Here is a 12,467-nt window from a genome sequence, read left to right on the forward strand (position 1 = left end):
TTTATTATTACAATATTTCAAGGTTAATCCTCTCGGATTCTGATTTTCGATTATTTTATTATTGCATTTCGAATGAAATTGATCGACTGGAATGAATTGGATATTTTAATAGGTGGTTGTTGTTATTATTTTTTATTTAATTATTATAATGTCATTTATAATGCGTTGACGAGGAAATTAAAATGTCATCTTGGATAAGAAAAACATTGTTCCTAAGTTCTGGTCAATTTTGTTTTCTTTTTTGGTTTGTTTTTTTTTTCTTTTGTTTTTCATTATGAAAATGTGCAATAATTGAACGTTGAGATTAAAATGCAATTTATGGGGGTGGGGCTGGAGATAAGATTACGTTTTGATTAATTTTTACGATATTGATCGTATTTAAATATTTTGCAAGTAAGATAATTATTAATTATGATTATTAATCGATATTTTCGAGAAAAAATGTAATACCACGCGTTCGATCTGATTTTTCAATTTTTTTTTTTAAATAAACTCGTTTTTGATTGAACCATGTACCGGATGATATTTTTAAGATGTTGTATTTTATAAATAGAATAATTATTATTCCATAAAAATGATGAATTTTTGTATAATTCAATATCGAGATTAAAGAAATTCGCATAACCGATTCGTTCTCTGAAATTGTAAGCTTTTCAAGATCGGAACTTTCATCTCTGTTTGTTGCCTCAGGCGTAAATCTGTCGACTATGTTCGAGAAAAAAATAAATATAAAATACTGTTTCACTTATGTTAGTTGATCTCGACGGCCCTGAAGTCGATCAAATAGAAAACTTGTATTACCAGAATTGATCGTTGAAAAAGTTTTTTGTTTTTTCTTTTTACAAAAATCAACAAAAAAAAAAAAGAAAAGAAATATAATCTCAACGAGAAAAAACAATTTGCGTAGGTAAACAATCTTCTTATCGATTATTATGCGTGCATAATTATTGTAATTAAAATAATTACAAATAATTATTTGTATAATACGAGGAAAATAATTATCCTATTTTTAAATAAAAAAATAAAAGTCAAGAAAAATATTATTAAATAAATTAGGAAATATAATACATGTGTGTATGCATTAAATTGATTTTATATTGAAAATATTATGACAAATTATTGTAATTAATATAATCAAAAATAATTTGTTATATATGCGCATCAAATTTAATATTAAATAGAAAATTTATATGAAATATATTCTAATTAAAATAATTCTGAATATATAATATACATTTTTATAATTGCAGAATAATTTGAGATAAAAGTAAAATTGTGATATAAAATATGAATCGGTTTACCTACCTGGTTTTCCTTTCTTTTCTTTTATTTTTTATAATTATTTTTCTCTTACAAAAGAAAAAACCCGAGTTACTGGAACACTTTTGAAATCTTTTTTCGTGTATCACGCTCGAGAAATTTCCAGTTATTCTCGTGCATTAAATTCAATTCTTTTCAACCATTCAATTACCTATACTTTACAAAATTTATTTTTTCCATTTAAGATTAAACGAACTGGTATATCAGAATGCACGTTAATGCACTTTTGTAAATCATAAAGTGGCATCGTACATAATTACGTTGTTTAAAATAAGGAACTGTTTAGAAAGGTTGAGGTAACGTGGAAGAATCTGCTTACGTGTTTTAAGGGGTTATACGCAGTTAGAATTTTTAAAAAATCGATTTTTTTTTTTTTCATTTTTGGAATGTACATATATTTAAGTATATTCTCTGAAAATTTCAAATCGATCCGACAAATATTCTTCACTTCATGTAAGCTGCAAACAACAATTTTTAACTATGCGTAAACGTCTCTTTGAAACTTTAAACGCGTTTTTCTCAAAACGGTATTTTCAAAGTCGGTGATCTCGATTTTTCAAAAACGGCTTAACCGATCGGTTTCGAATTTTTACACAATCTTCTTAGATATATTCCTCAGGTATTAAGTATAAGGAATAATTTTTAAAAAAATTTATTACTATTTTTTCGTAACAATTTAGAGCGAAAATTTTAGTCAAAAACAACAACTTTTTTTCAAATAGACATAGCCATTTTGTCAAAAATCAAAATTATTATTATTCCTTGGTTTTAATACCTGCATTAATCTATCCTTTAAAAGAATCCACCATATTTTTTAATTTCAATAATCCAAACCGCCAAAATGGAGATCACCGCCAAACGTCTGTTTTTTAGAGGACGTTCAAGAAATCATCTACAGGAGCGGTGCAGATTAATATTTGTACATAATTGACGCGCAATTGTATTCTCAAAAGTTGGCTCTATTTGAATTGACATCACTTTTGTTTGAGAAATAAAAACTGTTTCTAGAAAAAATTCATGAAAATATATCTTTTTCGAGCCTCGCAACTGCGTATAACCCCTTAAAACGATACGCAAAGTAAATAATAATAATAATAATAATAATAATAAAGAAAAATAGAGACAATGAATAATAATTGTAAATTCGATTTCTCGTCGATTGAGATACAATGATTCCTTGACGATACAAGAACTTAATATCTTACAATACTAAACTGTCTGATGTTCGTTCACAATAATTAATTATTCGATTAATTAATTATATTCATTCGTAGTTAATTAACTTAACTATTAACTACAAATTAATTAACTTAACTATTATAATATAATAAAATGAACGTCGTAAAAAACGCTGCCGTGACAAGTCGGTAAAGTTCGTCGCAGCAGCGGAGCTTTCTTAAAAAAATAAAAAATAAAAAAAAAAAAAAATATGTACGAGTGATATGATTTTTTTTTCTTTTTTTTTTTCTTTTTTTTTTTTTTTTTTTCTCAACAAAAGGCTCAGGCTATTGCAACGCACATTTAGTATACCTCTTCATCGCAGAAGCATTTAAAACTACGATTCACATTTTTTATCTAATATCGAACGTTCTTGAATCATTTTTTTGTTTTTTTCTCTTTTTTCTTCTTTTTTTTTAACACTATTACAACCACCAAATCGGTGAATACGTGAACATTGTATTTGACAATTAATTTAATTTATGATTGCATATTTCAAATATTTTTATTGAATAATATTCATTAATTTCTTTTATCACCTTTTCAACACTTTTTCTTCAACCTCGTGAAAATTATTGGCAGTTGTAATATTAACACGTTAACTGTCACGTAAGTTTAACATGTTTTATCATAAAAGTCACAAATTTTAAGATTACGAATAAAACAATATAATAATAAAAGTCACGAATGGTTACCCACGTGGCAGTCAACGTGTGATAATTAAAAAAAAGATGAAACAAAAATTTAGAGAGAGAGAGAAAGAGAGAGAGAAAAAAACAATAAACATTTTTCAAGAAACGTCCTATACGGGCCTATACGAAACGAATAATTTTAATTTTTATTTTTCATTACTCATTTGCATCCTGTCTTATACGTCAACCAAACGACAATTAATTAACGTTGATATTTTTATTTAAAAATGTCAGGAAAAAAATCAAAACAGGTTCGACATTGTCGTATGAAAAACAGGGAACGATAAAACAAATCTAAATTGGAGTGTTGAAGAATCGGAATAAAAAAAAAAAGAAAAAAAAAAAACACGGAATGAAAAGAAACAAAATGGAGGAAAAAATGTAAAAAAAAAGGAAAGGAGGAACGGATCGTTTCGATTGGATCGGGCGGCCAGCGAGCGATCATCACAAAGTTCACAAAAACACACACAAACACAAACATACACATACACAATCTTCTAACATTGACAAAACGTTAGATTAAAAAAATGTTCATAGTACTTTATCTACCGCGACGAAATAATAATAATTTGAGTTCGTCGTTAATTATTATTATTAAAACGCAATATCGTTTCGATGTTATAATAATCGATTCGTTGTCGTAGCAATAGTAGCAATAATTGTCGTAGTTGTTGTTGTTCTTGTTGTTGTTAATTATTGAGATTCGACATATCCGACAAATATTTATTTTGAAAAAAACAAAATCTCGTCTTAATTCGAACAATTACTATTCTGAGGCAGTTAAGTTGGCAAGAGAAAAAGAACAAATAAAGAAGAAGAAGAAGAAGAAGAAGAAGGAAAAGTAAAGAAACGTAATTAAACATAATAAGAAATCAGTCGTGTTGCGTAATCTCTCGTTTGAAAATTCCTGCCCCAATGGAAGCCACACATTTTTTTGCAACAAACTCTTAAAGTGTCTTAAATTACAACGCAATTGAGAATACAAGAAGGAATGTTTTTGATAATAAATAAAATGAAATAGAAAAATTTCGTGGCTTCCATTGAACGATGACCATGGGGGGTTGGTGATGGAGGTCAACGAAAAACTTAAAATCGCATAATTTGTCTTATTTTTCTTGTTTTTTTTTGTTTCGTTTAATAGGAGACACTTCCCTATAGGACTCTGAATGAATTTTGTTTAAATTCAAAGAGCCAGGAATTTCATGAGGGCTTCGTAGATCAATCTTGGATCGATGGTACCATCAGCCGTGTACCTGACACCTCTGAGCGAACCATCGTCGTGACTGACAACCCCATATTCGCCAACTATAAAACCATCCGGCGTTCTTTCCTCAACCCTGTATTTGTGATAATTCCGACCTTCCTCAACATAACCAACTTTGTGACCATCCTCGACGTCCGACGACGAATTGGGTGCCTCGGTTATGGTCATTTGAGGACCATAAGCTTTCCCATTGCTACCAACGCTAACCGATTCGTCGAGCTCGTAATTTTCTTCCTCCGGTTCAGCAGCACTCGCTGCCGACTGTTCGCGTCTCAAAGGTTGTCCTTCGGAATCGTAAACTTTGCTAGGTTCGCCATAGATCTTCGATGGTTGGGAATAAATTTTTGACGGTTCCGAATAGATTTTCGATGGTTCCGAATAAATTTTCGAAGGTTCGCCATAGATTTTTTCCGGCTCGCCGTAAATTTTGGCCGGTTCGCTGTAAATTTTGGACGGTTCGCCGTAAACTTTGGCGGGTTCGCTGTAAACCTTCGATGGTTCGCCATAGATTTTGGCGGGTTCGCCGTAAACTTTTTCCGGTTCGCCGTAGATTTTCGAGGGTTCGCTGTATTGTCGAGAAGATTTGTAAGAAATTTTAGACGATTGTCCGTATTTCGTGGTCGGCCTGTTATTGAAATGCGAATTATCGTAATGTCTGCCAACTTTTCTACCCTGGGGCGGGGTCAAGATTTGTTCGGAATCGATTTCCATCGGTTCCTCGTGTATCTCGCGTGGTTCGGAATTTTCCTCGGACAATTCGTAATTGTCTTCGTCCGTTCCTAAAGTGGTGGAGGTTATGATTGGACGTTGTTTGTCGAAGGATCCATAAATGGAGGTATGTTTGGTGGTCGTTGTTCTGGGAGTGATGGCACCGTGTTGACGCCAACTGGTTCTGGGCAAACCTTCGTCTACGGAAAATTCGCTTCTGTTTGATTCCGAGACGATGTTGGTAAGTTCTTCCGTGACCAAACGAGCTGGCAAAGGTGTCATCACGGTGGTAGAAGTAGTAGTACTGGTAGTAGTAGTAGTGGTACTAGTGGGTGTCGGTAAGGTAGATCTCTCTGTAACCGATCGAGAAGTAGTCCTAGAAGTAGACCTCTCCGAATCCTTGTTGGACGTTTTTGAGATGATAATAGGTGGCCTTGTGACAACGGGAGCATCCGAACTATCGTAATGTTCGACTCTAACTTTGTAAGGGGTAGCCTCGACGGTCGAAGTTACACTGACACCTATAACCTTTTGCCTGCTAGTTATAACATTCTGATGATTACTAGCATTGCTATTGTTGTTGCCGATGGTTGTGCTACCGTTGTTAGACCTGGACGATTGATCGTTGTTGGTAACTTTTGGCGAGAAGCTCGTAGCCATGCTCAAATCGTCGATCAACGATGCCAGATTTTCTTGGCCATTGTCGTTGACATTTTTCTCACGACTGATAGGATAAAAACGAACTATTTCGTCGGGACTACGACCGGAATGTTGAGTTTTCGTTATGCTACTCGTTCGGCCGCTGGGATTCCTGGAGATTCGATAAATCGATGCTTCGTGTTGGGACTCCGAGCTGACGCTGTCTCCCGAAGACGAAGAGGACGACGAAGAAGATGAGGATGAAGATGACGATGACGATGACGATGATAATGATGACGATAAAGATGACGTATGACCACCACGACGGAATCCTCGTCGTCGTTGGGGTGCTGGTGCCATTGCACCGTTTATGAAAACTGAGAGGAACTCGGTCCCAGCTAGTATGTCGTTTCTCTTGGCTGGTGCGGCTCGTACCTCCTCCCACACCAGTGCCGCTTGCAGCAGTACCTGAAAAAGGTTGGGCACGTGCATTAGCCAGAGATTCATACTTCACAATTTTATGTTCGTTCGTTCGTACATTCGTTGGTATATTCGTACATTCGTTTGTTCGTTCGTTCATTCATTCATTCGTTCATTCGTTCGTTCGTTCATTGTACCAGTACCTGAAAAAGGTTGGGCACGTGTATTAGCCAGAGATATTCATATTTTACAATTTTATGTTTGTTCGCATATTCGTACATTCGTTCTCGTGTAACTTAGATGACCCGAGGACAAATTTGACCAGGTCTCATGACCAATGAAAATGATTTATCATCCTTATTCATATTCTAACCTAACGCGAGTGAATTATTATTTTTTTTATTTTTTTTAATTCTTTTTTATGATTCGACCATTTCCAACCGGGGGTATACTTTATCGTTCGTATAAATTTCAAAACGTTGAATATTATTTTTGATATCTTTAGATGGCGCGTGTGGGTGTCGTTTATTTAACTGCCCGATGTTTCGGAAAAACTACGAGATGACATCGGTCGAATTTTACAATTGGTGTCTTTTATTTTGGAAAATACGTATCCTTTTGAATTGTTACGCAATATTATTTTTTTATACTATTAGAAACATCGCGATTTGTGATTTTTCAACAATAATACGACGAGTAATCTAAAACAACTGTATACAAAATTTCGATGAAAATTATAATCTCAATTTCGTATAAACAAATATAATAAAATCATTTTCAATAACATTTTAATCCATTAGATTGATGATAAATAACCATAATATTTTTGACCATGACTTATAAAAGAGAAAGATAGTAATATCCATGAGAAAATTGGATTTCATCGAACAAATCGATTCGACAAAATCAAAAATAGTTGAACGATATCGCAAAAGGTGTTCTGTATATTTATACATTAGCAAACAATGGGATTTGCGTTGCGTTATTTTCATGATGAGTTTCGAGTGAAAGAGATTAATGTAAATGAACGTCAGGTGTCAGAATGATTTCGACATAGTAAATCATCTTTATAATGGTCCGTGGTATGCGACTTTGACCGTGAGAACTCGTTATACTCTTTTATTTCTTTTCTTTTTTGAAGTTATACTTCTTTTGGCGCGTTGGGGAAAATGTAATGGGGAGTGATTTTGTTCCGAGCGTCTGGAAAAACGACACCATGAAGTTTGTCAGTATTTACGAACGCGCGGCAAAGCGATTTCAAGTATACGGCGTGAAGTTGTCTTCTTTTCTTCTTCCCGCCTTTTTTCTCAAGCGGGTCACCCATCCAAATACTAGTCGTACGCAGCGCCACTTTACTTAAATGATCGAAGTGGGAACTAATACTATTTATTATTTTATTATTCTTTCTAATATATATAATATATCGATCGATTGAAAATATTTTTCTTTCCTTTTTTTTTTAAATAATAATAATAATAATAATAATAATAAATTTTTCTTTTTTGTTAAGTTATTTTTTAAAGTTATTTTTGAGGTTATTGAGGTTATGTTCGTTTTGGTACGGCAAAGAAGTATAACTTCTTACGTGCGTACATAAGTACACACACCAGTTTTTTTATTCTTTCTTATATATATAATAATAATTATTTTTCTTTGAAGTTTTTTTTGAAGTTATTTTTGAGGTTATTGAGGTTATGTTCGTTTTGGTACGGCAAAGAAGTATAACTTCTTACGTGCGTATTTCTTTTTTCTTTCATCTTCTTCTTGACCGATACTTAATTATTATTCTGCTTTTACTGTTTCTTTGATTTCTTCTTTTTTTCCCCCCTTTTTAATTTGAAATACAGGATAGAATGAAAGTAAAAGCGAGTGAGAATGAGTGAGAATGAGTGAGAAACGTGTCTGTGTGTGTGTGAGAGGGAGAGAGAGAGAGAAAGAAAATATTTTTTTAAACGATCCTCGTTTATGGAAATGGCCAATGATTTTCGTTTTTCTTATCAGCAATTGGTGGCCAAGATCAAAAAGGATTATTATTGATCTTTGCTCTCTTTCTGCGTTCAAAGCCAGTCGGAATTTAATAGCATCGAACATCAGCCACTACTTAAATTCACCGACTTCTCATTTGCATGAACCAAAATGAAAGAAAGAGAGAGAGAGAGAGAGAGAGAATGATAGGGACGAGAAGATTAAAGTGAGAATAAGAAAAGTGGGCTGTGGGAAAACGAGTAGGTTCGAATAATTGTTTTTTTTCTTCTTTTACAAAAAAAATAAATGATAATAAGTATTTAGAAACAATTTGGTTATTTATGTGTGATCACAAAATGAAGTAATTAATATTTATTTATTACAAACGTGTTATTTTATTTTCAATCGTTTGGAAAAATTTATGTTAACCCTTTGATTGCTATGGACGCATATATGCGTTTGGTAAAAGTGTTTATTAATATGAATGTAAAGTAATGTAATATTTTGGTTGTATCTTGTCAGATGAAAATTATTATTTATTAAATATAAATTATTATTATTAGAATCTGGGGGGGGATGGTCACGTTAATAATAAAGTATTTTATTTCTAAAAAATACTTCAGTTAAAAGTATTCAGCATTCAAAGGGTTAAATGAAGATGTGATTAAAAAAATATAACATAGAATTTTTGTAAATTTATTTAATTTAATATAAAATAGAAATTATGTTATTTTTATTAATTTTTTTGTTACGAACACGATTAAACAGACTAATATGTGTAACATTGCACAGTTTTATTAATAATATCATTAAATAATTGATAAATGAATTAAAAAGAAATAAAAACAAATCCATAATACCATTTTTATTAACATCAACCTGTACTTTAAAAATATCAACTGTCTTAAATGTTAAACACGAAAAAATAAATAGATTAAAAAACGTAGGAGAAGAGTAAAGATGAGAATTCGATAAAAACTCTTTCGTGAGTTTACAAACATTCGAGTAACAAAATTTCATTTATTTTCTTATTACGTGATACTTTGGCAACTGGAAATGGAAAGGAAGAAGGAAGAGAAGATGGTAAAAAAAAAAACAGAAAATACGAAAGAGTGTGAGTGAGTGAGACAGACAGATAGAAGGAAAATAAAGAAAGAAAGAAAGAAACAAAAAATGTTCGGGAGAATGTTTATGAGCGAGGCCGACTGCATAAAATCCGTGCCGTTAATAATTTAAAGGCGTCGGTTGGCGTTCGATTTTATTGTTGAGTTCGTCCGAGAGGTCCGGCTTCTTCTTTCGTTCAATCGAACAAACAAAATGAACAAACAAATATAAAAAGAAGAAAAGAGAGAGAGAGAGATTTTGTCGATTAGGCATGAAAAACAATACTTCGTGATTTACTATGAAAATATTTCTATGATAAAATGTATCGAACGATAATTCGATCACGCGTTTAAATGTACAAAGTATTGTTTAATAAGTTGAATGATTAATTTATTATAATTAATAGATTAATTATTAGTTATATTATTATATTATATATATTATTATAATTAATTATTAATTATTATAATTTTAATATAATTAAATAGATTAATTTATTATTTATTGTAATAAATCAATTTGACAAAGGACAAAGATAGAAACCCATGAGAACTGATACGATGAGAGAGAGAGAGAGAGAGAGAAAGAAAGAGGAAAGAAAGATCTTATAAAATGATGAAGCGACTTGTATTTCGGTTGAGAGTCTCTTTTGCTTGCAAATTAATCATTCTGTCTTCGGCTCGTGCGCGTTGCTATAAATCCGTAAGTGCTGCACGCACGACTGTCACATAGAAACTTGTACACATATATTTACATACAAATTACACGTACACACATATTAAATATCTGCATTTACATTCGTACGATTTATATTTCAGTTATAGGAAAAATTTGATTTAAAAGTAAAAATTACTAAAATATATTATATCACACTATTAATAAAAAAACGTATAGAAGAAAAATAAATTAGATAAATATATTAATAGCAATTATAAAAATATTTAATTAATTAATTATATGTATTGATTTGCAATTATAATAATATATTATTATAATTAATTTGTTACATATGTATATATATTTTATAGCAATGAAAATTATTAGATAAAAATATTAATTATGTTAATAATATAATTATTAAATAAATATAATAATAGCAATTATAATAATATTATTATAATTAATTTTATATGCATTAATTTGCAATAATAATAATATATTATTATAATTAATTTAATATTATATATATATATATATATATACGAAAATTAATTGGATAAAAATACTATTACGAATATCGAATGATTTGATAAACGAAATGATAATAAACGTGCGTAAGTTTAATATGGAATTCGCGTGGGGGGTATAAAATAGAAATGACGATGATATCTCTCTCTCTCTCTCTCTTTTACGATACATTTATACGAATACGAATACAAATGTGTGTATGTGTATGTTATAAACAATATGCAGGTGCGGCACAGTTTGTGTTTTTAAGGACAATCGCAAACCCGTCATCATCAAGGAATCACGGATTTGTTTGAGGAAGAGTGGGCGCAAACATTTTTTTTTTTTTTTTGCTTTTCTTTCTCCTTATTTCCTTTAACTTTTTAATACCCTCGCCCCCGTTTCAATGTCTTTTATAATGGTTCGTTGATTACGTGCTAGGTCGAATGACGAAATCGTAACAAGCGAGATTTTATGATTCAAAGGAATAACATTTATCATGTGTTACGTGTATTCAAACTGTATTCTATGAGTCAGAATTTTTAGGTATGAAATAATCAAATATAAATAATTCTACGAATGTAACGATAAATATAAATTGTTAATGCAATTCAAATGAATTGATAATAATATTTATTTAATTTATAAGATTAATATTAAAGTAAAAATAATAAACGCGTGAATTATAGAAAAATTGAAAAAAATATATTCAAACATACGAATCAATATATATTAATTATAATTTAAAAAAAATAAATAAAATTAATTATAATTAATATATTATTATTATTATTATTATAATAAAAGATAAATAAATTTAATTATAATTTAATTTATAAATTTAAAAAATACATTTGTTCTCCTATATTTTGATATATCAAACTTTAATTGTTTTTAAAAGTTAAATTTTAGTGTGTGGGTGTGTGTCATAAAAAAATAAAATAAAATTAATGAAATAATTCAAATGTATTTCAAATCAAAATGTATTTAATTATTAATTTACTTATTTTCTTTTTTGTTGACGAAACAGTCAGGTATGTAAAATTATTATTATTAATAATTTCACAAATATAAAATGAATTTAAAGTAATCCTACTCGTAAAAAAAGGAACCCGTTCATCAATTGGGAAGTTAAAAGAGACGTATCGTTTAACATACATGATTGGTGGAATCGTTCGGAGCAACTATGGTGTTCGCGAAGTAAATAAATGACAGGAACAACATCAGGTTCTAAAGGAATCTGTGAAAGACCGGCCAGATCAAGGTCAACACTTCTCTGGGTGTGGTAGAGAGTCAGGAGTTAGGTGTGCTCTTTCTTTTCCCTATATGTCGTCCAACTCGTTTGCCCAATGTAAGCAACTCTTTTTTCGAGTAACTCACTAATTGTCCTTTCAAACGTTCTCACACACTAAGAAGACAAAAAAAAAGAAAAAAAAAAAAAAAAAAACACAAAAATAAATCGATCTAAGTTGTTTTAACAAGACTCTATTGATTGTAGAAATCAAAAAAGTGATATTAATTTTATCCAGTAATTAATTAAATAAAATACAAATTGATTTTTTTCCTTCTTACTTTGTTAAACATTTGATTCACACAATATAAAATCATAATAGAATCTTGCAATGATACATTAATTCTACAAACATTGTTTACAAATCTTTTATACACATTTGTATTTATAGTTAATTTCAATATGAGGATTTGATTTTGAAGTTTAATATTATAACTTCATATAATAAAAATATTAAATATCTTGGATAAATAAAATTAAATTAAAAAAAATATTTATAGGTATTTTAAATATGAAGATATGATTTTGAAGTTTAATATTATACTTCATTATAATAAAATCATTGAATATCTTGGATAAATAAAATTAAATTAAAAAAAAATATTTATAGGTATTTTAAATATGAAGATATGATTTTGAAGTTTAATATTATACTTCATTATAATAAAAATATTGAATA

At 30.0% G+C, this 12,467-nt stretch overlaps 1 protein-coding gene across 1 annotated transcript in view; it reads right to left on the reverse strand.

The window, feature by feature from the left end:
* Nucleotides 1–3,432: 3,432 nt before the first annotated feature.
* LOC122518540 (probable GPI-anchored adhesin-like protein PGA55) overlaps nucleotides 3,433–12,467 on the reverse strand; it is a 34,126-nt gene continuing 25,091 nt past the window's right edge. Inside the window, exon 2 of the mRNA XM_043637527.1 lies at nucleotides 3,433–6,309. Within this exon, the coding sequence (XP_043493462.1) occupies nucleotides 4,414–6,309 (1,896 nt within the window). The 3' untranslated portion in view covers nucleotides 3,433–4,413. The remainder of the gene's footprint in view (nucleotides 6,310–12,467) is intronic.

This window comes from Polistes fuscatus, unplaced genomic scaffold, assembly GCF_010416935.1.
Source record: "Polistes fuscatus isolate 324 unplaced genomic scaffold, CU_Pfus_HIC Scaffold25, whole genome shotgun sequence".
Lineage (NCBI taxonomy): Eukaryota > Metazoa > Arthropoda > Insecta > Hymenoptera > Vespidae > Polistes > Polistes fuscatus.